The 25,943-nt window shown below is 39.4% G+C and overlaps 1 protein-coding gene across 9 annotated transcripts in view; it reads left to right on the top strand.

Moving 5' to 3' along the window:
- The window catches only part of PAK3 (p21 (RAC1) activated kinase 3), a 385,994-nt gene that overhangs the window by 295,778 nt on the left and 64,273 nt on the right, over positions 1-25,943 (top strand). For 4 of the 9 annotated variants that reach the window (XM_063937312.1, XM_063937311.1, XM_063937313.1 and 1 more), the window contains exons 3-7: positions 501-601; positions 12,040-12,084; positions 20,199-20,352; positions 21,358-21,395; positions 22,583-22,621. In XM_063937312.1, coding sequence (XP_063793382.1) covers positions 501-601; positions 12,040-12,084; positions 20,199-20,352; positions 21,358-21,395; positions 22,583-22,621 — 377 coding nt within the window. The remainder of the gene's footprint in view (positions 1-500; positions 602-12,039; positions 12,085-20,198; positions 20,353-21,357; positions 21,396-22,582; positions 22,622-25,943) is intronic. The other 5 variants (XM_063937315.1, XM_063937317.1, XM_063937316.1 and 2 more) reach the window with 3 other exon arrangements.

Consider the following 25,943-nt stretch of genomic DNA (forward strand, 5'->3'; position numbering starts at 1 on the left):
GACCAAATTGGATAGCCTGTAAAAAAAATCTGGGTGAAACATCGGGAAAATCGCAAAAAAAACGAATTTTTTTTGCGCCTGATGTTTATTCACTTCTAATTGTATACCCCCCCCATAATGATAAGTGGACCCCATTCGCCATATACCCTTTATTTGGTTTCTGTCTATTATATACTGAAAGTAAACATTAACACTCTTTCATCAGAGGCACTCAGACTCTGCGACATGACCCGATTTGCGATGATGGTACGGATGTATCAGCAATTATATGCTGTCGGACGGAAATGATGCTCAGGGTAGCTTCTGCCAATATTGGCATATAATTGCAATTGCGTATGCCAAAAGATAGCAACAGTGATATCATTAAGTCACATTAATACAGAATTAAACAAATACATAAATAAATCAGAATAGCAGTATGAATCTAAACAAATCTGTATATGGATTAGAACTGATGGTAAACTAATGTATATTTTTTTTGTATTTTATTTCGTCCCCAGCCAACAAAAAGAAAGAAAAGGAACGCCCGGAAATTTCCCTCCCCTCAGATTTCGAACACACCATCCATGTCGGTTTTGATGCTGTTACTGGGGAATTCACTGTGAGTACCCTTGATATACACACTCTCAAATGTCTGAGAGAACCACTAAGGCTTACCCTTAATGTGTTACCTCGGCTTTGGTCTAGGTTGAGATCACTTAATGCAATGTTAAAAAAAAAAAGAACACAACTGCTGGTGGAGGGGACAGGTTTATTGTGAGCAGTGAAAGTACAGAGGATTTATCTTGTGTTTTAGCTGCCTTTTGTTCCACTCCTGGATTACAACTCCAGTATGAAAATGTTGTCTTCTATTATCTACTCAGTCATATGCAGCCTGTTAAACCATAAATTTCTATATTCAATTTTGTTTTATCTCATTAAGTTGTTTTCGAGTCCAGTTATGCCTCAGATCTTGTTAGAAAACAAAGTACATTTCAAACAGAATATTTATGGCATTTGTTTGGTCGGCTAAGTTATCCTTAGAAATTAATTTCCTCACTTCTGTCTACCAAGCTGATGTTTTTCCCCATTTGTAATCTGATTTGTCAGGAAAATAAAGTTTTGTTGATTTTAAATTCACCAACATTGCAAAATGCTCCATAATTAAGTAATAGGTTACTTATAAACCCGATAGCCCATACAACAGAGGTGCTTATGTGTAGTTAGGTTGTGTTCCAAAATGATCATTAAAGTGTATATGTATAGTAATGTTAGCAATTTAGTGTGTTGAACCACTAGGGGGGAGTTCAATTGCCAGCAAAGGGTGCAAATTACCATTGCCCGGCTGGCCGAATGGCAGATTACCACAAAAGCGCTCACCAATTTGTGGGCAGCAAACACTTTTGTCATGTAGGCAGGTATGACTATTTCGTTAACCCCTGTTGTGTCTGTACAACAAATATGCACTTAAAAAATAGAAATACCCTTTTTTTCCTTATAATACATATTTTCACAATAACAGAGAGCGAACATCTAATATAAATCGCAAATAACAAAGGTATGCAATTATTTTTACTGATTGAAATTAGCACAATATATAAAATAAATAAATATGTAATTTTGCAGTATACTATTATTATTATTATTATTATTATTATTATTATTAATTTGAACAGTGTATACCTGGAAAGAAAGAAATACACATAGGTTTCTATCACCCATATAAATGGTAAAATAATCATTCCTCAGTTCCTTACATCAATTGAAGAATGATTGCAACAATTCATAAAAAATGACAACACCATCAGCATATTTTATCTTTTGAAGCTTATATTATTTTATGTCTTGCCACAGAATGCAAACTTCTTTTATTCACATATTTCCTTACTTGTACACAAGATATTATTCGTTGAAAAGTGAACTGCATTGAAAGTGCTTTGATCAGCAAGTCTGATAACGGCTATTAAATGTGCTCCTAACTGTACCCAGATTTGTGGTTCCTGGATACGTACAGAGTATATTGTACATCCAGTCACATGGCTTTCATCAAGTGATGAGAAAAATTGCCGTTTTGGAGAATAAAACCCACTGGAGCTCATCAATGATACGTCTTCCGGTTGTAAATACCCAGGATCGGTGCTCTGGGAACCTTATATCAGTAATACAGGAATAAACGTTATTTTGTTCTCACCTTTTTGCCAGTGACAAATGTAACATTTCTGTAATTAACATTTATTTTGAAGGATGTTGCCGCATGCGCCATACAAATTATAGTACTATTAACTTATTGTTACATTGAAATGACAATCAATTGTAATTATTTACAAAGTACAATCTGAAGAAGTGTTAAGTGACCTATTCTGTAGTAGTGAATAATACGGGCTGAAGTGTTTGTTTCTTTAGCTGATAATAATAATCTATACATAAAAGAGGTGAGTAGTTGGTCACTCCGCTCAGCAGGTACATCAAATTAGGGTGTCAGATAAGTCAGTAGTGTATGGTATAAAGATGCACGTCACTCGGTTTGTAGAAAAACATCAATGTGTTTATTAGGCTTAAAGCATAGCCAAAGATGACAATGTTATTAGCAACGTTTCAGGTATAGCTTCACTCTTTATCAAGCCTTGATAATGGGCGAAGCTATGCCTGAAACGTTGCTATATATTAGAAGAATATACTTCTTCCTGTTTGCAGTAACGCAGGGAACGCACTGAAGCATCTGGCACCTTGATCATATGGCTCTCTGCACTGTGGACAGGGTTCACTACTTGTCCTGTCTTTAACTTCACATCTTGACTGCTGCGGGAAGATACAGGTTGAGTATCCCTTATTCAAAATGCTTAGGACCAGAAGTATTTTGGATATTGGATTTTTCCGTATTTTGGAATAATTGCTTACCATAATGAGATATCATGGTGATGGGACCTAAGTCTAAGCACAGAATGCATTTATGTTTCATATACACCTAATACGCACAGCCTGAAGGTAACTTTAGCCAATATTTTAATAACTTTGTGCATTAAACAAAGTGTGTGTACATTCACACAATTCATTTATGTTTCATATACACCTTATACACACAGCCTGAAGGTCATTCAATACAATATTTTTAATAACTTTGTGTATTAAACAAAGTTTGTGTACATTGAGCCATCAGAAAACAAAGGTATCACTATCTCACTCTCACTCCAAAAATTTCGTATTTCGGAATATTTCGTATTTCGGAATATTTGGATATGAGATACTCAACCTGTATTACTTTATTCCTCTTCAAGAAAATAGGGCTAAATAAGAGTCATGGAAGCATTCAGTGGGGACCCCAACAAAGTATGAGTGTGGGAGGAGAGGTAAAGAGATTGGGTTGTCTAACATTTTAAGGATTGGTGGAAGGGTGTATTTATTGATATCTGTAGGAAGTAACCATTAGACAGCTCCATTCCTCAGGGAACCTTAACAGTGCACGTGTTCCATACATAGTGATGGGACACAGGTGGATTTATTTCTAAGTAACACATGCTAAAAGATTCACAGGCACTGTTTATTTCACTTGTGATTCTGAGGAAGCCTGGAAAACATGAACTGTTAGGGGTTCCTGAGGTCTGGATATGGTAAACACAGGTATACATTTGGGTGTCGTAAGTAATATCGACATTCAGAATGTCAACATGGTCTGTTCAAATTCAGAAAGTTGACATGTGGCATGTCAACACACACAATGGTCATATTATCAGCATGGCCATAATGTAGACAGGTGGCATAGTTTTTATGCTGTTAGAGCCCTTACCGCAGCCTAACCCTATCCTAAACCTAATAGTAACATGTGCTGCCCACACTGCAACTATTTACATACTGACCGTGTCAGCATTATGCCCATGTTGACATTTTCACTTGACATTCTGACAATGTTGACATTCTGGTCTCGGCATAATAACTACAGCCCATACAGTATGTGTACACCGAGAATAGTTGATCTGCTATGGCACTGTATATCCAATTGTGCACATCTAGCTATAAGATGGAAAAAAAAGAAGGCTGTAGTCCACTAGTAGTAATGGAGCATATAGGGGGTATCCTATTAGCAGTGGTAATTGACCACTGCTAACAGGTTCACCGGGGGTTATCCAATTAGCCCTGATGCAGCACATTCCTTCCCTCGATGCCGGCACTCATTGGGAATTATGCTTCAGGTGTCTCAGGCACCCGAAGCATAATCTGCGATAAGCAGTCATTGGAACCGAAATAACATGTGGGATAAAAACGACCTCTAATTGGATACCGCGCTAACAATCATCGGTCAAATATCGTGATATCAGGCCGAAAAGTGAAGTACTTGGATACCCCTCATAATGGTTTTTCCCCTATATTATTAAATACAGTATATAATATATAGTTAATTAAGCTGTAATGTTACAACAGGCACAGGTTTATACCTTAGTTTGTCAGTGTTGTTTAGGCACCTAACTGTAACTACAGGCAGCCCCTTAGTACATAATCAGCGAAATCACTGTCCATCAAGTACCAAGTATTTACTCACATATTATATTGCTGTGAGCATCTGTCGATATATGTAATAATTAGTTTTTGTAAAAGTGTCTTCTTTCCTTTTCTTGACTCTAGACACATTGAGGGCTATACAGTTAGCTGCAAGGTTCCGTAGTAGCCTTGTGCGTTATGTTCATGTGCAAGAAAGGCAATTACTCTTGCACAGCAAAAAATTATTATTCATCTAAATATCACTTAGAGAAATAACCTGCGAGACCACTATGGAATCTCATTGAATTGCCCTATTGGTGTATATATCACAAATGTGTCATAAAGCATTGCATCCAATTAAATACCATGTGGTTTTTTTGCATTGATATACTTTTCTCTAAGCTAAATGAAGTTCATAGTTGATTGGTTGATATGACATTGGTCCCCAAACTCGGTCCTCAAGACACCCTAACAGTCCAGGTTTTAAGATTTACCATGCTTGGGCACAGGCAACTTAATTAGTACCTCAGGCAATTTGATTTGTCTGTGCTCAACTAAGTCTATCCTTAAAACTGTTTAGGTGCCTTGAGGACCGAGTTTGGGAACCACTATGCTATGCATTTCAGCAATTTCAATTGTATTTGCACTACTATATCAAAGTGTACCTTTCATCTGCTCATAGGGTAAGCAGCCATTTTGTGGGCTGAGCCATTATTAATAAGAATGCAGCCTGTGTATTCTGTACGATTCTGTGACATCAGAAAGTACCTCAGTGCTGTACCTGGCCCCTAGTGACTTGTTAGAATGCATTCTTAAAATATTGGTTAAGCCCACAAAATGGCTGCCCTGGCCATGTGCAGGCGACAGGTGCATCAGAAATGATCCTTACAATGTTAAAGTGCCCTTGGGGGCCAGATTATCTGAAACCGTTTTGCCTTATTGATCACCTTGTCCTTCTCTTTTACTCTTTTCTCTTTCTGGAAAGTATGGAAGTGCCATTGGGATTTCTAACACTGTATGATTATTTTTCCTATGTAAATGAACACACCAGTTACCATGATAGCTGTCTGCTCCTTTTGGTTACATATACTTCATATATGACCCCTGTAATCCCCTCTTACCACCTCACCTTGGCTGTGTTCTGTGTTTGCTACTAGGTTTGTGTAGAACCACAATTGGAGAAGAAACTGCATGGGCTCCTGAGTTTCCTTTTCTTCTTCAGCTTTCCATGACACAACTGACCATTGCATGCTGAACACACCTCTCTGCTTGTACTAACCAATATTTTAGTATGATTTGGAGATGAGGACATGTCCCACTCCACATTTTGCTGGCTGTATATAGAAGCATGTCTCCGGGGTTTTAGTTTTTGGAAAATAAGTTTTTAAATATAAATACTATAAGAAATAAACATTACAACTGCACAAATAACACCTTATCCAGCCTAGATCTAGACTGTACTTCACACTTGCCAACTGTACTTTTGTCCGGAAGAAGCCCTGTCCGAGGTGAGGGGGTGGGGCTTAAATTATGTGAATCCCGTCATTTTGGCCTCGTCCCTTCCCTTCAGACCCATGATTATTATATCCCCATCTTTCCCACTTCACTAGGAAGTTGTTGGGATGCAGGAAATCCACCCACTTTCCTGGTGGTCTGGGGAACTACACGAAAAAATCGTGAGTCTCCCGCACCTTCAGGAACAGTAGGTAAGTATGCCGTAATGTACATAAACAGCTAATCTGCAGCTCTCTGTCAATAGTTGAATCCCAAACACTAGTATAACTTGCTAATCACGGAAAGGGTACTCAGTGAATAATTATGTAACTTAAAGGGACACTATCATGTTTTCGTGTTTTATGTTCTTAACACCTTTTCTGCCGAGACTTTTCTCACTTCTGTACTGAGACTATTTTTGCACTTTTTGTGTTGGTCGCATTACATTAAAATCAGAAATTTTGTTATGCAGTGCCCACAAAGATTATACTGTATACTTCTCTTATGGCATATGGCAAATTACATTTTCTATCCAAAGTAGCAATACAAGATTTTTTCTTTTTTATAGATATTGGTAAACAAAAAACAAACTAAAAGTGAATGTGACCCAGGAAATATCTGGTAAAAAGGCCATCCCCACCGCCATTCCTGGAAAGTGTAATGTTTTGTGCCGAGTTAGGTGTTATTTCTGGTGATCACCAGAAAATAACCTCTTTGGGGGCACGGTGAGATTTCTCCTTTTGATTTTGACTATATCGTCAAAATCGCAAGGAACGTTAATGCAAATCGCAAGGTGTTAGCCACCTTGCGATCCCGATTAGATCCCGATGCGCACTCCCGCGGGGTCAGTATCGTAAGGCTAGATAGACTGTGCTTGCAAGTCAATCTTGACTATATAGAGTACTATCTAGTACAAAGTATAGTCAAAATTGGCACTTAGTCAAAATCGTACATAGTCAAAATCGAAAGTACAGATATGTAATATCGGTGCTTCTGAGCTCTGGGGGAGTTCAAGGGAAATCACATAGTCAAATTGGGCATAGCAAGGATCTCACCGTGTGTATGCACCTTTAGTTTGAAAGAGTGGTTAATGTGCACCAAATCTGCCTTTAATATGACCAATCTAGATTTGAAGTGGTTTAAAAATTCATATGATGTAAATCTACCATGAAGGGCTGTATTAGGCCTCGTTTAACCCCTTCGGTGGCGGGTTTTCAATTTAAAAACACACCCTGATGGGGGGGGGGGGGTTACATTGAAGTGGAAGCAAGGGGGAAGGTGCAGGGGGGGCGAGTGATGGGGCGGGGCGAGGTAATCACCTGGCGATCACCTGCGGGGATCGCCAGTCCCAGCGCTGATTCCCAGCCGCCCGGGAATCAGCATAAGCCGTTTTACAGCTAATAATGGAGTATGCTGATTCCCGGGCGCTGTCAGCACTGGCTAGCCTGGAAGATTTCCGGGCATACCACTGAAGAGGTTAACTGCTTTTTAAAGTAAATGTATGTACAGTGGCTATAACAATAGAAACCACCTTTCTAGTGTTACAGCCATGTTTCGGTTGTGTTCCAGCTTTCAAAATGCTGCTTATTCCACCTACACATATTCACTGTGACCAAATGCATTCTGAAAGCCTACATTGAGATCCAGCAGCTAGTAACAAACACATGTCAAACGCATATATGTTTAACATTAAGTTTTTGTCTCATGTTTCACTAAAAATCGCTCACAATCAGTGGGTACCTGACCTTAAGAATTTCCTATTCAGGGATCCCTGTAGAATGGGTACTCCATTTAATTTGCAGATATCTCAGGTTACACACAAATGTCACAGAAGCGTAACCTTCGCAATGGTTTTCTCTTCCTCTCTTTTTTCACAGGACACAGTGGGTCTCAAAGGGCAATAGAAATGACCATTTATGCAGGTGCACAATCATAGTGCATTCTTTACCAAACATGCAGTACTTTACTTAATATAATAATTAATTTAATTAATACTGTGGGCCATGTTTTTTATTTTCTAGACGTAATACATTGGTTTATAAGCATAGACGTATGCATTTGCTTTACGTTATGTAATTATAAAGTAAACTCAATAAGTTGGTAGAAAACCACTAAGGCAATATCAATACATATTGGGGGTAATTCCGAGTTGATCGCAGCAGGAACTTTGTTAGCAGTTGGGAAAAACCATGTGCACTGCAGGGGAGGCAGATATAACATGTGCAGAGAGAGTTAGATTTGGGTGTGGTGTGTTCAATCTGCAATCTAAATTGCAGTGTAAAAATAAAGCAGCCAGTATTTACCTTGCACAGAAACAAAATAACCCACCCAAATCTAACTCTCTCTGCACATGTTATATCTGCCTCCCCTGCAGTGCACATGGCTTTGCCCAACTGCTAACAAAGTTTCTGCTGCGATCAACTCAGAATTACCCCCATTGCCAACTATCCAGGAATATCTGGGAGACTCACACATTTTGTGTAGTTCTCCTGCACTCCCAGGAGAGCCTACCTGCATCCTGCACCCTGCACCCCTCTCACTTTCCCAGCTTGATGACATGATTTGGTTCAATGTAGCCCTGTTACCGCTACACAATGCTGGGAATCATGCCATTGTACAGTGGTTTGTACCATGATGACATTCATGTCACTACACTCCCTGCACCTCCCATGTGGTCCTCCCTCTCCAGATCTCTGGAGTATGGACCATCAAAAATTCAGCAAGTATGTTTTAAAAAGGGAACATTTTGTAAAGTGAAGAAACTCTGCAATGTGATCAGGGAGTACTGTCCCTTTGAGTTTCCATTATTGGGGGTAATTCAGACCTGATCGCGGCAGCAAATTTGTTAGCAGTTGGGCAAAACCTTGTGCACTGCAGGGGGGGGGGGGGGGCAGATATAACATGTGCAGAGAGAGTTAGATTTGGGTGGGGTGTGTTCATACTGAAATCTAAATTGCAGTGTAAAAATAAAGCAGCCAGTATTTACCCTGCACAGAAACAATATAACCCACCCAAATCTAACTCTCTCTGCAAATGTTATGTCTGCCCCCCTTCCTGCAGTGCACATGGTTTTGCCCAACTGCTTACAAATTTGATGCTGCGATCAGGTCTGAGTTACCCCCATTGACACCCAATGAACCTCATTTTATTATACCTCGCACTCGGCAAACTCTCAGTAGGCTAGTCTGTAATGTCATTTTGCACACCAAAATTGCTATTGTACTGATACTCATAAAAGATGTATGCAGTGACATACAAGTTGGAGCAGCTGCAGGCACATAATATTTTGCAGTAGGGAAAGTACTGCATTTTCACCTCGCAGTACTCATTTTTTGCATTGTAAATGAACCTGTATGTTTGTTCTAAGACCTTTGAAGTGCACGTAGGTCACCTAAGGGGTCTACTGCAAACTTTCTCACCTACAATCTAGACACTGTTATTTATTAGTGATAGTATATTATTACCTATTGTTTTGCAGCACAATGAAAAGAGGAAAGACATTACTAATGCATAAGGATACAGTGCTTGCCGACTCTCCCGGAAAGTGCAGGAGACTTATGAAGTAGTGGGTGGGTTCTCGAACTCCTGATAAAGTCTGAAACTCGCCGTGACCTGAAGCCAGGCCAGAAAGTAGTAGTTGGCAGAACCCGCGGTTTTGACATAATTACCGTCATCACGCTGTGACATGATGACATGATTCCCATAATAAAGTTCCACCCACCTTGAAGTGATGGCGCAGTGTGCATCATCACACCATTGTGTGTGGGAGGGGGGATATTATATACAAGTCATGCACCATTTAGCAATATAAGTATCTATTTTTTTTCTACGTAGAGAAGATATTACAGCTATTCTTACATTGTCTATTTTTTTAACAAATATAACTGTAACACAAATTTCTTAATAGTGTCCTTTTAAGTTTCTCTTTAATATATAACTTTTTATAGTTTACATTCCACTTATCCTTTTAAATCAAGTTATGTGTACATGTGTGCTAGGTAAATTAATATTACAGCTATTCTTACATTATATCTATTTTTTTAACAAATGTAGCTATAACACAAATTTTTTAATAGTGTCCTTTTAAGTTTCTCTTTAATATATAAAATGTTATAGTTTACATTCCACTTGGCCTTTAAAATCAAATTATGTGTACATGTGTGCCAGGTAAATGACATTGATATTTAATGTTACGCTGAGTGTGGAAAAATTGGCAGCAACTGTTAAAATATTACCAAATTATGTCCTGAGTTACTAGTAATGATTGGTGTAAGTACTGTCCAGTTAGTTACTTACAGTATCACTGGGGCACCATGGGGAAATCTGTTATGCCATCTATTCACCCTTTAGAATCATATTTGAAACCCACCTGATACTGTAAATGTCATCTGTAATCTCTAACTCACAAGGAGAGGCATTAGAAATAACTATGGTGTTTGGTATTTTACAGCAGTTGGCAGGGCTGCATGTCATCGCAGCACCTCCCCCACTGTTCAGAATTGAGATTCGCTGTATTCTAGAGTGGGCGGTGAGTAAGGCTAGAGTGGCACAGTTCACTTGTCATCCAATATCCTGACCACCCATTTCAATTGGGAAATGGGTGTTTCCAGGAGAATGGCTAACTTGTCAGGAGGCTGGGAGAGCCACCACAAATTCAGGACTCTCCTGGACCTTCAGGGAAAGGTGGCAAGTAAAAGTAAAGCTCACTTGCTGGACTTCGGTCCCTATCCCTTATCCACTATTCATGCCTGAGTGTAAATTTTGTCATGCAACAAGGGAATCTCACACAATAGGGGAAAACATTTTGTGAGCTGAGCCAATATTAAACCTAAGAACTAGTGACCTTAATCATGCCAGTAGTTCCATGTATTGCCTCAGACCTTAATGATGTCATTTCATGGATTGATTGGCTTCACTCGTGGATATTTGTTCGGCCCACAAAATTATTTGCATTCAGTACTGTGGGGCATGATGCACCAAGGTTAAAAATGAGGCCAATCCTCCAAAAATGCCATTTTTCAGAGGTTTGGCCACTTACTGCATATGCACCAAGCCCCGGAATGTAGTAGATTCCAGTGATTGGATGCGATGGAAGTGTATAGAATTCTATCACGTTTCCCCACTGAGAGGGATCCAAGCAGATACTCCTCAGCGCCCGCCCGCGGCGCATGCGTCAGCCCCTGCATATACAGATAGGAGTCTAGGTCATAAACCCAGATGTCCTATCATTGCAAAGTCAGCTCTTACCACAAGAGTTGTCCTTTGGGATATTCTTCAAGCATACGCTGTTAATAAATGCTGTTATGCTAGCGAACAGTGTTGGGATGCATCACAAGCAAAATGCGATGCTTGATTCATCCTGTCCTGGGTCTCTGTAGAAGGAATAACGCAATAGAGGAGTAAAGGCCTTGGGGGGAGATTTTGTAGAGTGTAGTAACAATAGCGAGAATCTGCTATGGGCAACACCTCCAGTTGTCTTCTTTAGAATGTTTGATAAATGTTCCCATTGGTTCTCTTTGTGTATAATGGTAAAGCATTATTATTCCACACCTATATTTAAAAACAAATCCCAGTAGTGCATTATGACATGTTGAAAAAAAGTAGATAGTGAGCATTGCATAGAGTGGCAATACTACTGGGCAAGAGGTCAGCATTAAGAACAACCGACCACAGCAAAACAAAAATATAAATGTAAAAATCCTAAAACCTGGCAATGTCCCTGTAAATTTGAGATAAAAGGACAATTGTGTAAATTAATCCACAATGTATAACTATAGGATTAGGATGGCATGACATACTTCCAGTTGCAGTAGAACAACATGTGAGGATCCAAAGCTCCCGAAGCCTGATCTAGAACCATAGTCATTACAGGTGTCATCTAAAAGATAACCCAACTGGACCTGTTTTCCAAAATCTGTCCTGCAGCATTTACTGCAACCAAACCCCTGAGTACTGCATACTGTACACTTTCCTCTTCACATGGGATTACTTTCCACATGCCATGAGATTCCCTCATTTCCTTTTCCACCCGCTAAGTTATCCAACATCCCTTTTTAACTTTTCTTTTTCTTTCTTTGTTTACGTCCATTGCAGCAAGATCTCTGTGGTTCACAGATGGGCTCAGGGAAGCTCGCAGAGGTGCGTCAGAGGCCCAAAAAGAAGCTTGCCTCAAAAGTGCTTCTTTGAAATGTCCTAGCGTTTGCAGCTGCAAGTTCATGCGTGTGCCGTAGATATGTTGCTTGATTCATCCTTTTGTCATTCAATCCTGAACTCTAGGGGCCCATGTCACTCATTACTCCAAATCTGTTTGGTAGAGTTATAATATGGCATGCAGGTTGTCTATGTCTAGATTGGGGTGGCACCAAAGGTCACAATAAATACACAGGTTTTTTTTTAAAGCAAAGTCTGTCATACTCATTCTAGTCATCAATCCAATAGGAACACTAGAATCCTAGGATTATAAGAATACATTTAGCTACATGCCAGGTAGTACTTGGTTAGGAACTTGTAGAACCATAAAATTTCTATTTTATATTAAATAAATAAATAAATATATATATATATATATATATATATATATATATATGTATATATATATGAATTATAATAACAGAGAATGTCTCCTATAGACTACTGCTACATCGGTGGTGCACGTACATGATCAGGGGTGGTAGCCAAACATTTTGTTGGTACAAGTTGCAACTAAACTTACGGTATGTTCTTTTTGTCCCTTACATAAATACACAGTACATGCATAGCCAGATTAAGGGGGGGGGGATGCAGGGCATACTGTACCCCGGGCCCCCCTCTGTCAAGGGGCCCCCAGCCAGAGCACACTGACATCACTAGCTCTCCCTCTTGTGCCGCAGCAGAACCAGGCCATCATAATGTGAGCAGGACAGTATGCATTCCAGGCAGAGACACAGGAGTATCAGGTTTCATGTGATACTGACAGAGCTTCCTGACCAGAGGAGAGATAGCAGAGGGGAGAGGGCTGTGAGTGAACCAAGGATCCAGGCTTTTCCTCCTCCCACCTGGCTGTCAGGGTCCTGTGTAGCCTGTTCTCTAATGAGAGTGTTCATGTCTAGAGAGAGACACACACAGAGCATTCTCCGGAGTCCTATCCCAGTGAGTTAGTAGTACAGTGGCTGCTGCTATTGCATTTTTGCAAGATATATTATAGATTTTATTTTTCTATGTGTATTATAAGCTAAAATTGTCTTTGTTCCACTACAGGAAAACATTCTAAAATAGTTGTTTCTCTATTAGGTGGAGATATAAACAGTACCCAGGCCTTATTAATCTATTAGTTTAAATCTAATATACACCATTGGTTTATATTTAAAATATACAATCCATACCTTCTCTTTGGACCATTCCAAGAGGGACAAAATACTCTCTACCTGGACTTCCCTCATAATTTATGATTGTAATCATTTTTGTTGAAATACCTTTTTTATCAGTGAAATAGTTCAACACATGCGGTGCCAATCGTGTAATAAAAAGGATGCTCAGGTAGAGAGTATTTTGTCCCTCCCAGAATAGGTAATGTTGAGAGTTATGCACAATCTAATATACAGTACACCCTCCCCCTCCACCAGGACCCCCCTGTCCTATGTACCCCAGGCCCCCCAAGGCTTAATCCCGCCCTGAGTACATGTGTGTTTGTAGAATCATACTGTACATCTGTATTAATGGGGTATACACCCTGTAAAGTAAAGGTTTTTACTTGGGGAATTCTGCTACTCAGAATGCCAGATGATACGATGTAGGCTTGTCATATCCCTGTCACACGAAACAGCATTACTTAATGCATCTGTAACAGAGAAACCATTGTCTACATGTGACGCTACCTACCAAGGGTGCAAAACTCTGCTGTTTCCTGCTTGATTTTGTCAATACTGGTTGCTGTGTTCCAAATGTATGTCTGGAACCTCACGTAAAAGATAAATCTATTTCTTTACTTACATCCCCACTAAGGGTAGCTCAGTTTTGCCATCTTTGTGCTATATTTTACCTATCACTAAATTCAGTCCAGTGGCACATTCATTTCAACAAAGTACTTGTAGATACTCCAACATGGTAATTGTAGATACTCCACTAAAATTAATAGGAACTTGAAAAATATGGGACAATGGGGTCTATCCAGCAAGAAAGTAAAAAAAAATGTTAACTGCTGTTCGTGCGAAGTTCTAGAAGGCTTTGTTTTTGGATTTTCGTAAACAAAACCTCTTGTTTTTCTTCTGTGCATGCTCTTACTTAATAATGCGAATAGTCTCCAATTCGCATTGTTAAGTCTGCAGTGTAACAATCAGCAATTGATAGCCCAATTGCCGCTTATCTTAATATCCTGCAGGGACTGATGGGGAAAAAATCCCTTTGTCCCTGCATTTTTGCTCAAAATTAAGGATTTTCTGAAAAGGCGTTATAGAAAGTAAAGATTTTTTACGGGAAGTTTAACGTTTACACTCGCTGAATAGAATAAAACATTAAACCACAGTAGAGATCAATGGAGCGATCCCTACTGTGCAATTTTTTGTGAAATGGGTATGAACGGAGATGATAATTACATTATCTTCTCCGTTAACCCTTTGCTGAATAGCATGGTTACGATAAAAATTCGGAAACACTCGTTTCCGCATTTTTATGATAAAAATAAAAGTCCTGAACAGACCCCACTGACATGAACAGCATTGTTATCAGGGATGGATTTAGGGGACAGGCCACCCCTACGCACAACATTTTTGTATGTCCCCCATCACGTCACTGGCCCTTAGCACCTTCATATTGGGTTCGGAATCTGATGCACCTAGACTGCCAAACTAGCCCCAACCCCTCCTGATCCAACTCCCGACCACAATTTGCTAAACATTGTCTTGTCCCTCCAGCCAGTTGCAGAATAAAACAAGGAGTTGTAATGGCACAATAAAAATAAAAAAGAATCACCTGGCCTCATATAGTGGAGCTTGCTGCGCCTCCCCTTCCCCCTCAGCAAATGGTGCCCCTAGGCAAGTGCCTCACATGCCTAGTGGGAAATCCACTGATTGTTAATTTGTTTTTCCTTATTTGTAAATATTAAAATCATCTCTATTGACCGTCAGTCTCCTGACCATCGGTCACACATACCTAACGCCTATTGACCTGTAATCAAAACAGTTACACCCCTAACTGACGGCATTGATAATGATATTGCACCTATATAGGGAAACTATTGCGTTTGGCTAAGAATATATTGTGAGTGTGTGTTAATATGGATCCCAGACTTTCCCCACTTATTATTAGGTGAGTAGCTAAGGGAAGTCCAACTGAATTCAGATCACAGTCATTCTGTAGTCGAACTCCAAGCAGGGCAGTCCACATCAGCTTTCTGGTAGATGAGGAAGTAATTTACTGCGGATTATATAAATATGAATTTCCTGTGGATTCCATGAAGAATATCTTCCAATAGATTACAAGATGAAGATTTTTCCATTGATTATAAGAAAACTTTCCTGTGGATTACACCAAGAAGAAATCTTTGGACTCCATGTAAAGAACATGAGAAGATATCCCTTGGATTACACATTTTTTCCTTTGAGATACAAATTAAGAAGAATTTTCATAGAATTCTAAATTAAGAATATGTGGCGGAAAAACAAGAATATCCCATGAACTACTAATCAAATAGATTCCGCTGCAATTATTTTTATGCCCCCTGTGCATTAAACGACAATTTCTAATTGGATTGCAAGAACAATATCATCTTGATATACAATAAAAAAATAAAAAAAATAGGTTCTCACATATTTTCATTAAAATAAAACAGTAGTGTCTGTGTTTTATATCTATTTTATTTCTATTGTAGTCTAATGGAACAGGATTTTATTTACTCCTTACCATGATACTACTATGGAACAACTTACAGTAGCTGGCACAGGTTCCATTTAAGGTTTCCCACTATTCCTACTTACCCTGATACCCACAGCCCAGGGTTGCTGGGAAAACGTCCAACACATTTAAGCACAGAGTTGGTAGGCTTTATTTTTGGCCATGGTGGCATGCTCCTGTCCTTGCACACCCCTAATAGAGGCACCAGCTCCAAAGTGACTACCCATGTTTTCAGTGGTTGATTGAGGAACAGTTATGTATTGAGCTTCTCCGATTAATTTCAGCAGTCCATGTATTTCATTTGGGTTTCCATGGTGTGTGCTACATATAGAAATTGCCACTTGCTTATTGGACTTATTTGCAATCACGTGCAAGTGCCTCCACCACATAACTACCACGGGTATACCACGTGTTAACAGCATTAAGCACTATGCCAATTGTGTCATGTGTTGTGTATTTTTCGCACTGCGCATGCCTCTAGTTTTATTTTTTAATAAGGGGGAGGAGCTGTAATAGAGCAGTACATGATTAGTGGCACTCCTGGTCTTCGCTCTCAGAATATTCGTGTGACTATAGAATGTGGAGGAGTTCTTCCAGACTCCCAAGAGAGAAGACAGCCCTCCCAGCTCATGTCCACTTCTCCAGTTATGTAGCGGATGCAGCTGTGATGATGCAATTCACTGTGAATCGCCTTTGCTTCATTACAGCGCAAATGATGACATTACACCGTAAACAATGTAAACAAAAATAAAATAAAATATAATAAAGAAAAAAAATTGCAATAATTAAAAAGAACAAATCATAAGAGCAGTTTCAACATAATATTCACCTAATGTGCCCTGCAGCAGAATTTTTTTTATATTTGGTGCAGTGGGACTGTTACCTTATTAACCCTTGCTGACCCTCGTTGACTCTGATATAACAGTCATGGCCAAAAATTATGAGAGTGGTGTCCTCTCCCCCTACCATATAACACTCTTCATTCAGGTGCGAGGTGAAACTGTTGTACCATACTTGAGGCTGAAGGTGAGCTTGAATCTGTGTGCCAGTTGCTTGAGGTGCTTTTGCCACCATCTGAAGAATCCTGTATTACAGTCTTCTATCAGTTTTCCTCTTGTGCCCATAACCAAGGGGTTGATTACATCGCTATGTGCCTTAAAGTTCCTTATAAAATTACATATGGAAATTGGAACATCAAGGAGACTGGTTTGTAGCCTTGAGATTGTCAGTGCTTAGCTACAACCTTCTGTCTGACCTCCTCTGACAGTTATTTCTGTACTTTACTGTACAATTTAGTATATAAAACAACATGATGCAAGTGTCAAAGTTTGACCCTGGTTGGGGTACAATTATGGGTGCTTAGCTGCAGAAATAATGCCCTGGAGCTGGAGAAAGTACTGTACAATAAGGGGCAATTAAATTAATATTATTATTTATATACCTGAGTTATGAGTTGCCTTTCTGAGCTAGATATGTTTACGCTAGTGAATTTACATTTTAATGCAATATGACCACATTGTCCAAAAAGCTCTGCGGCATACTGTTAAATATCAAATCAATGCCGAGACCATGACATTTTGGAGAAAATTGGATTTTAAGATGTTCTGGAATCTACCACCGGTTACGTTTTACAACTGGCTGATTCTGTGATAAGGAATTGTCAAAACTATTTAATTTGTCTATTTAATGTATTTAAAGATTGCAGAGGAGGAAGAGATGTCATGAGGGGGACCAATCAGAAGCCGTATTCTTTTGGTTGCTGCTTTTGATTGGTCCTTTAATTCACACCTTCTATGTGGCTGCATCACACAGAATCAGCAGGTTAATACAAGTTCTCTGGCACCTATTTATCAAATAATATTTCCAGGATATTCTCAGAAAACAGATGTTTTCGGGGGCTACCAGCAAATATTTGGGATCCCGGTCCTTCCATTTCCGACAACATTTTTATCCCTCATGAATGAAAGCTGCTGGATCTATTAAATTCCTTATTGCAAAGCATATTTATTATTTGGGGCCTGTTTATTTTTTGATAAATTGGCCCTTTTATTCTTTTTAATAAAAACACTAACATTGTGTAATGAACACAGACAGGCTCTGGTTTAAGCATATACTGCTGATAAAGTCAAAGTTACTTTTGCCTAATGAATCATAAAATACAGGGTAATTGGTATTAATGAGCTTGTGCTTTTTTGTACCACTCCCTGCCTTTCTCATCATAAAGAATAGTCCAGCTGTTTCCGGGAGCTGTACTGTGCAGTTACAGTACCGGGGAAGCCTGCATCCAGTACTCCTCTATAGAGCCCAATAGAGCTCTCATATACAGCTCAGTGCAGAAGGGCAGGAAGGACGGGTCTGGATCATAGGGTTAACAGTCATTAGGTCGACTACTAATGGTCGACAGTGACTAGGTTGACACCTGAAAAAGGTCGACATGAGTTTTTTTCTTTTTCTTTTTTGTGTCATTTTATGCGTAAAGTGCAATTAGTGCACTCTGCATTGGTTACTATTCCCAATCGTAGTCCGCGTGGATCGTAAAGTATGAAAAAGTAAAAAAATTAAAACAGTGAAAAACTCATGTCGACCTTTTTCCTTGTTGGCCTAATGACCATGTCGACCTAGTGACCATGTCGACCTAATGCATGTCAACCAATGTTGGTCGACTTAATGAGTGTCGACCTAAGTGCAGGTAACCTAAAGACCGGATTCTTCCTGCATCCAGTACTCCTCTATACAGCCGAATAGAGCTCTCCTATACAGCTCAGTGCAGAAGGGCAGGAAGCACACCCTCTTGCTGCTCTGTGCGCATGTTTCTCAGGTGATGGGGGATATACTGGGGTAGGATCCCACCATATTGTTTTGCGGGAGGTCACAAGTAAAAAAGTGAAGACATTCCAAAAAAGAGTATCGCTCCCAACCATTAATCGTATCCAGGGGCGTATCTAGAGAGGAGGAGACCCGTGTGCAGTCTCCAGGTGTGGGCCCCCTCCTGTCACGTCCCGTAGCCGGCAGCAGCGCTGTTAGCGCTCTGTCTGAGCACTAGAGACTCTGGCACAGTGCCAGAGTCTACAGTGCATGCGCAAGTCTCCAGAAAAATGGCACGGTGGCCATATTGTCGGAGACCTGCACATGCGCTGTAGACTCTGGCACTGTGCCAGAGTCTCTAGTGCTCAGACAGAGCGCTAACAGTGCTGCTGCCGGCTACGGTGACTAGAGAGGAGGAGGCCCACATACGGACACCAGAAAGGTAATTATAGAAAAATGGGTGCAGTGTGTGCGGTGTGAGCCCCCTCTGGACCCATTATAGATACGCCACTGATCGTATCATATGTCTCATGTCCTGATACAGGGAGTAGTCTGATTGCTAGCATCTAGGTAGGAATGAAATATTTTCCTCTACTAGAGGAAATGTGACTATTAATATTCTTTCACCTTCTCAGTTAGCTGACTTGATAAAAATACATCAACCTAAATAGCAATATAATAACTACTATTTTCAGCTGATGAGAAGGGTGTGTAGATGCAACTTACTACAGCACTATTTAGACCTGACTTTGTCCAACAGCTGCTCACATTGAAACAACAGGGCCCAACTATCCATACTCTGTACTACACACTGTTATACACTGCAGGCCAGAGTTGATATATGGGTACAGGCAGACACTATCACACTACTGTAAACATATAGGTGAGAGAGGATGATTCTGCATTCTGCAAATGCGTTTTCAACCTACTGGGATGTGGTGTATATATAAACTGGAAATCTGCACCACCTCGATTTATGCCAACTTCAGCCCTCAGTTGACAAGAAAGACATGTATGGACAATTTTCATTGTGGTTTACATGTCCAGTGTCCTCACACAGCACAAAGCCATTGTGCTCACAATCAGCTGCCCGCACATCTAGACACATTATTTAACCCTACCTATTAACAACAACCACAAGTGTACTATAATCTAATTTCGTCCTGTTAGCTAAAGATTGATTATAACGATGTAGACCCACTCCATTCTATGTACAGTCTTGTCTGCACTCTACTACCATAGCCACAGCCACAAACTGTTGCGGTACCATATGTCATAGAAGACACTGATTTCAGGACATGAATCATGCATCTTTTTCTTTCACAACCATAACTTTATTTTATTTTGTCCATCTGGGATCCTGGTTTTATCTTTGTGTTTATTTGGTTTTGTTTTGTTTTGTTTTTTTGTTTGTTTTTTATTTATTTACTGTATATATAGAAAATTATCGCACCTGTGATTCCTTCAAAGCAAAAATAACTCTCAACCCAACCTTCTCTCAGTGTGTACTCAAAGTGAAGTGAAATGGCCACTATAGAACAGCTCAATAAAAGTGGTGTTTTCTGTCTTCTATCACACAGGGAATCCCAGAGCAATGGGCTAGATTACTGCAGACCTCAAACATCACCAAACTGGAGCAGAAGAAGAACCCTCAGGCTGTGCTAGATGTCCTCAAGTTCTATGATTCCAAAGAAACTGTGAACAACCAGAAATACATGAGCTTTACGTCTGGAGGTATATTAACAAGAGAGTATTTCATTTTTATTTATTTTTTGCCCCAAAGTGAAACATATTCTTTTGTATACATTTTATTTCTCTGCGGGTGTATTATGTAAGGAAAGTGAAAGGCTAAGTTCACCTTGCTGGTGCAATTTTTGAAACGTTACTCATCTGTTTATCATCCCATTACCTGACTTATGGGGCCCCCTCCCCTAGACTATTGGGGTTCATGAGTCCCCAAAATGAAAGGTTGCTTTAGACATTTGCCTATCTCAGTATAGAATAGCAGTGAATGATTCCAGCTCTAGCAGTCCGTAGTCCAAAACCTTTTATGGAACCCGCCTCCTGCTCTAGTCCTCACATCAGTTCAGGTCCCAATATCAATGCTATTACAAGGAGATCTCAGCTTTCATTGGCCCAATGAGGCTATGAGTAGGTGGAAAGGACATGAACCATGATTTGAGTAAGGGGGAAGATGGGCAGCTTTTCAAAGTATTTACTATAATGGTGAAATTAACATGTAATAATCACAACAGTGTCATCCACTGCAGAGCCATCACTGGAACCTTGTTTTTCATTTACTGTATAATAAATATACATCGCTATAGTGTACTGGAGGTACTGTATGCATTTTCTTTTTCAATATATATATGGCTTTGAACTTTGGGATATTTACAGATAATTTTCAGTACATTGCTAAAAAATCTTATCAACTCTGTTTTAAATGGAAACCCTTGCTTCCTAAGGCTGACGATTTGTTCAAAGTGGCATGTGTAGGCATTGGAAAATAAAGGTGAAAGATTTTGGAAAAAGTGATGTTTTCAAATTAAATCAATAAAGGTTTGTCGTGTTTTAAAAAACATAAGTAATAGTAAACTTTGAGTAAACTTTAAAGATAGAATACAATACCCATTTTAACCTAAAAGTCTCTAATCAATAGACTTTTATTATTATTTTATATTTTAAACAGAATGAAATATTACATCTGACATCTCATTAGCATTAATGTTCTTATTGCAGACAAAAGCGCACATGGATATATAGCTGCTCACTCTTTGGTAAGTAATGAATATATTTATACTTTATCATTCCTAAGTTGTCTTGTAACTGGACCAATATTTATCTTATCATCGAATCGCAGAGTTCTGAGTGCTTGCCGTCTGTAGTTTGTTAGTATAAGTAACAACATGCTTTTGTGTCTGATCTTCTGGATAACATGGAACAATATTATTTTTGTCCATACAGCTGTGGGATCTATTGTATGGATTCCTTTGTACTTAAGATTGTCTGGATAAGGGAGTTTTATGTAATTTTGAAATCCTACGCCCACTATTAATTTCATGTAAAAAGGAGCCCTGCTTGTCCCCATAAAGACACAATCTCAGTATATTATGTAGCTGTGCTCATCACAGTGACTGCAGGCCATCATGTTGAGATGCCTGAGGTGCAGGAATTAGTCCCTTTTCTGTTTTAAATGGCCTGTGGGGTTTTGGATGATGAGTTTAAGCTAGTTATCCAAAGGTTTTATATATTATGTAGGAAGTGTCCCTATAGAGAGGTTCAGCCATACAGAAGTGCTTACTGGTTGAGCTCCTTCAATCCTGGGGTGACTGTTCCATTAATTTCCTGTTCAAGGTCTTCCTAGTCTATCTGATGAGAAACCTGACTGTGGGACGAGACAGTGCGCCTTATTGTAAAGAGTGGAGAGATAGCCTGGCCCCGCCACTAGTAGGGACTTCCCTTCCTGAGAATGATTCCCAGGTGAATCCTCAGTGTTACTTACTCACTGATGGCCCTGATTGTGGAAATCATGTTCAATCTAAGGTGCTGTCTAGATATAAGATTTGTTCCCAAGTGGTAATTCCTGCAGCTATGCTGAACAGAGGTGACTTACTGTACCAGCTACTTGGAGACTAGCAGGCATCAATAATGAGAATAAATTAGACCTGATGTGTAATATCTGGGAAATAAGAGAGAACTCTTAGGGTTTCACGTGACAAGATATTAAATGCAGAAGATTTCTCTGCAGAGGAGTTGTCTTTATCACAACCTCTAGGATTGTTATCATAACCTTTATTTCATGGACCTGATGTCAAAAATGTAGTAAAATGTATTGCAGCTGGATAGTCGTCATCTAGAGGTTTATTCTGTGCCTGTCGTTCAATTGCAGCCTTAATAGTTCTCTTGTGTTTCTGAAAGCGCTTTTTGAAATCCCTTTTGTTTCCCAACTTATTTCTTGGCGCAGGGGCATTTAAGAAGATATACGCGGATATCAGTGTTGCAGGTGATAAAAACAGATATAAAAATTGTTTACCACTGTAGGGGTGTGAGAATTGTTTGCCTGTAATGAGAGAGTTGTATACATATCAGTTGCAGCAGGTACAGCAATCTTGTTTATATCAAATGATACCTTTACATTTATCAACCAGATCCGCACAAAACAAATTGACCTCTAAGTGTTCACCCCCCCCCTTAGTAGAGCTGGAAGGAGCTTCTTTTTAAAATGGGAGCTAGGTCCCTAGCAAATGCAGTAATCTCCGAGATACAGGTTGAGTCTCCCTTATCCAAAATGCTTGGGACCAGAGGTATTTTGGATATGGGATTTTTCCGTATTTTGGAATAATTGCATACCATAATGAGATATCATGGTGATGGGACCTAAATCTAAGCACAGAATGCATTTATGTTACATATACACCTTATACACAGCCTGAAGGTAATTTTAGCCAATATTTTTTATAACTTTGTGCATTAAACAAAGTGTATCTACATTCACACAATTCATTTATGTTTCATATATGCCTTATACACACAGCCTGAAGGTCATTTAATACAATATTTTTAATAACTTTGTGTATTAAACAAAGTTTGTGTACATTGAGCCATCAGAAAACAAAAGGTTTCACTATCTCACTCTCACACAAAAAAGTCCGTATTTCGGAATATTTGGATATGGGATACTCAACCTGTAATACATTCTTACTATTACAATTACCTTTTTGTGCAAATGGGCTAATTCTGGCATTGTGGTAATAATGCATAAGAAAGTTTCCTCCAATGCCCACTTTGGGTATACTCTCTCCCAACAAGTATCAACTATCTTTACATATTATAATTCTCTCTCGTTCCTTGCTACAGTTGTTACATACTCTAAGACTCTGAATGAAAGGGATGCTTCTCTTGACGTGTTTGACAGCGCTTAAATCTGTCAGGTTTTTTGGTTTGTTTTAAATACTGTATATATATTTAGATGCATCATCGCTTGGAGAGTGACAACATGGAGAAAGAAAAGTACCAGCCAATCAGATCCAAACTGCCATGTCACAAGCTGTGTTTGAAAAATGGCAGTTAGAAGCTGATTGGCTGGTGCTTTTTCACTCTCCATATTATAACTCTCCAAGCGATGATGCATCTGACCCATCTCGCTCATGAACCGAAACGCCAAGAAAAGCAATCCTCTCAGATGAAATATATGGTTTACATGCAATTCTATCCCCAACTTGATTAAGAAATGTGATAGAGGACTTCAGGATGTCATGGGAGCTACCACACCATAAGCAAGTCGTTATTGTATTGTCACTATTTAGTGACATGGCGTGAAATAGAAACTAAGTGAAGATGTAACATTTCTGAGAGAACTCACAAAGAGGTGCAGCAGTAACTCTTGTGGCAGTCCCAAATATTATTGCGTACAAAGAACATTCCTTTTGCTCTTTGTGTTCATTCATACAAACAGAATGAACATGTTTTAGAGCGGACTACATATATTTGTATATATTTTGCACAAGTTAAATGTTGAGAAAAGGGAAAAATGGCACTTAGTTGGTTGCTCCAAAATTATAACATCCTGGTGCAAAATAGTATTGCAAACTCTCAGCCCAGTGATATTAGACCCAGAATAAAACTCTAAAGGACCAGTGCAGGTAAGTAAAAAGGTGCATTGAGCCACAAAACCATAGATAGAAGTCCTCTTACCACACTAAAAGTAGAAACGTCCTATTTTATTGCCAAAATGTTGAAAAACTGACCATCCAGGGCAAAACCAGTACAACATGAATGAGTTAGCTACATGTAAAAGTCTCAAATTATATTGTTTCCTAAGCTGCTTTGTATAAAATGCAGTATATAACTGAAAGTGTAGCTTTGGCCTACACACTGTGGAGGCAGCCATTTTGTGAAAAACAAAACACATATATACATGTGCTGCTCCTACGAGGGAGAATGGGGGTGCGGTAGCTATGGCCATTTTGTGAGCTGAAACATGTTCATCCTATTAGTTCACAAGGCGCTAGACACATTGGGGGTCATTCCGAGTTGATCGCTAGCTGCCGATGTTCGCTGCGTAGCGATCATTTAAAAAAATGGCAAAACTTTGCATGCGCATGGGGCGCAATGCCAAATTCCATTCGCACAGCCGATCGCAAGGAGATTGATAGGAAGTGGGAGTTTATGGGTGTCAACTGACAGTTTTCTGGGAGTGTTTGGAAAAACGCAGTCGTGTCCAGGCGTTTGCAGGGCGGGTATCTGACGTCAATTCCTGGACCTTCGTCACTGCAATTATCACACAGAATAAGTAACTACAGTATAAATGGTGTATAGTTCAGCGCTCACCAGGTTTGCATTGGTCAATAAATATTAAATATATTGTGACTTAAATACCATATAAAAAAAAAAAAATATATATATATATATATAAGATGACAAATCGATTTAAATGTCTAAAAAGTAATTTATTTGTAAAAAGAATAGATTGTGACAATTTAAAAAGGGCTCAATTAATACCGGTATTGTATCCACACACATAACATATAGGACAAGACAAACATAAAAACATAAAACCAATCCCTGTGGGCACACTTGTTTCGCGATTTACCCCACTGGGAAATAGATTCCTCTGAGTTATGGCAAAGTCTCAGTAAGTTGCACTGATATTTAGAAGGTGCTGGTGTCCAGTCTGTGTTCATGCAACACAGTATATAGATGCAGGGATTTAACAGCAGTGTGATAGGTCAGGATCTCTCCTACCGTTTTTAAAGCACAGTCCTGTAATTTTTACCCTGTAGTGATGAGTGTTGTGATATACTTGCTGAAAGGTGCAGCGCTGGTACTGTCTGCCGGCAGACTCCCGTCCCTCTTGCTCCGTTGCTTCTCACTTCCGGGCGCTGTACGGAGCGGGATCGATTCTTTCCGCGATCTACGCGTTTCACCTAGTAAGGCTTCGTCAGGATTGAGGAATGATCGATTTCCAGCCCAACGCTGTTTTTTAGCGCTCCTATGGTAACAGTTTACTTCCGCCCTCAAATGTAAAGGCGGTAGCAGCTTCTTCACTCATTTCTCTTATAGATTAATTGGTAAATTTATAGGACACACAAACAGCACAACACATAAACACATATATAATAGTTATCTGTCACAATATCATTATCGTTTGTAATCCTTGGTATCTAGTCACTTCCGCCCTCAGGTTGAATGGTGATCCTGGCTTCCTTGCCCTTATTGTGTATTACAGATTTGTTTATAGTGTTTGATTGGCATGCATTAAGTTTTCCCAAGATAGCAACTTTGATTTATAGCGTGTTGCTTCTAATAAAAATGAAGAAAAGCAA

The sequence above is a fragment of the Pseudophryne corroboree genome, chromosome 8 (genome assembly GCF_028390025.1).
Source record: "Pseudophryne corroboree isolate aPseCor3 chromosome 8, aPseCor3.hap2, whole genome shotgun sequence".
Classification (NCBI taxonomy): Eukaryota; Metazoa; Chordata; class Amphibia; order Anura; family Myobatrachidae; genus Pseudophryne; species Pseudophryne corroboree.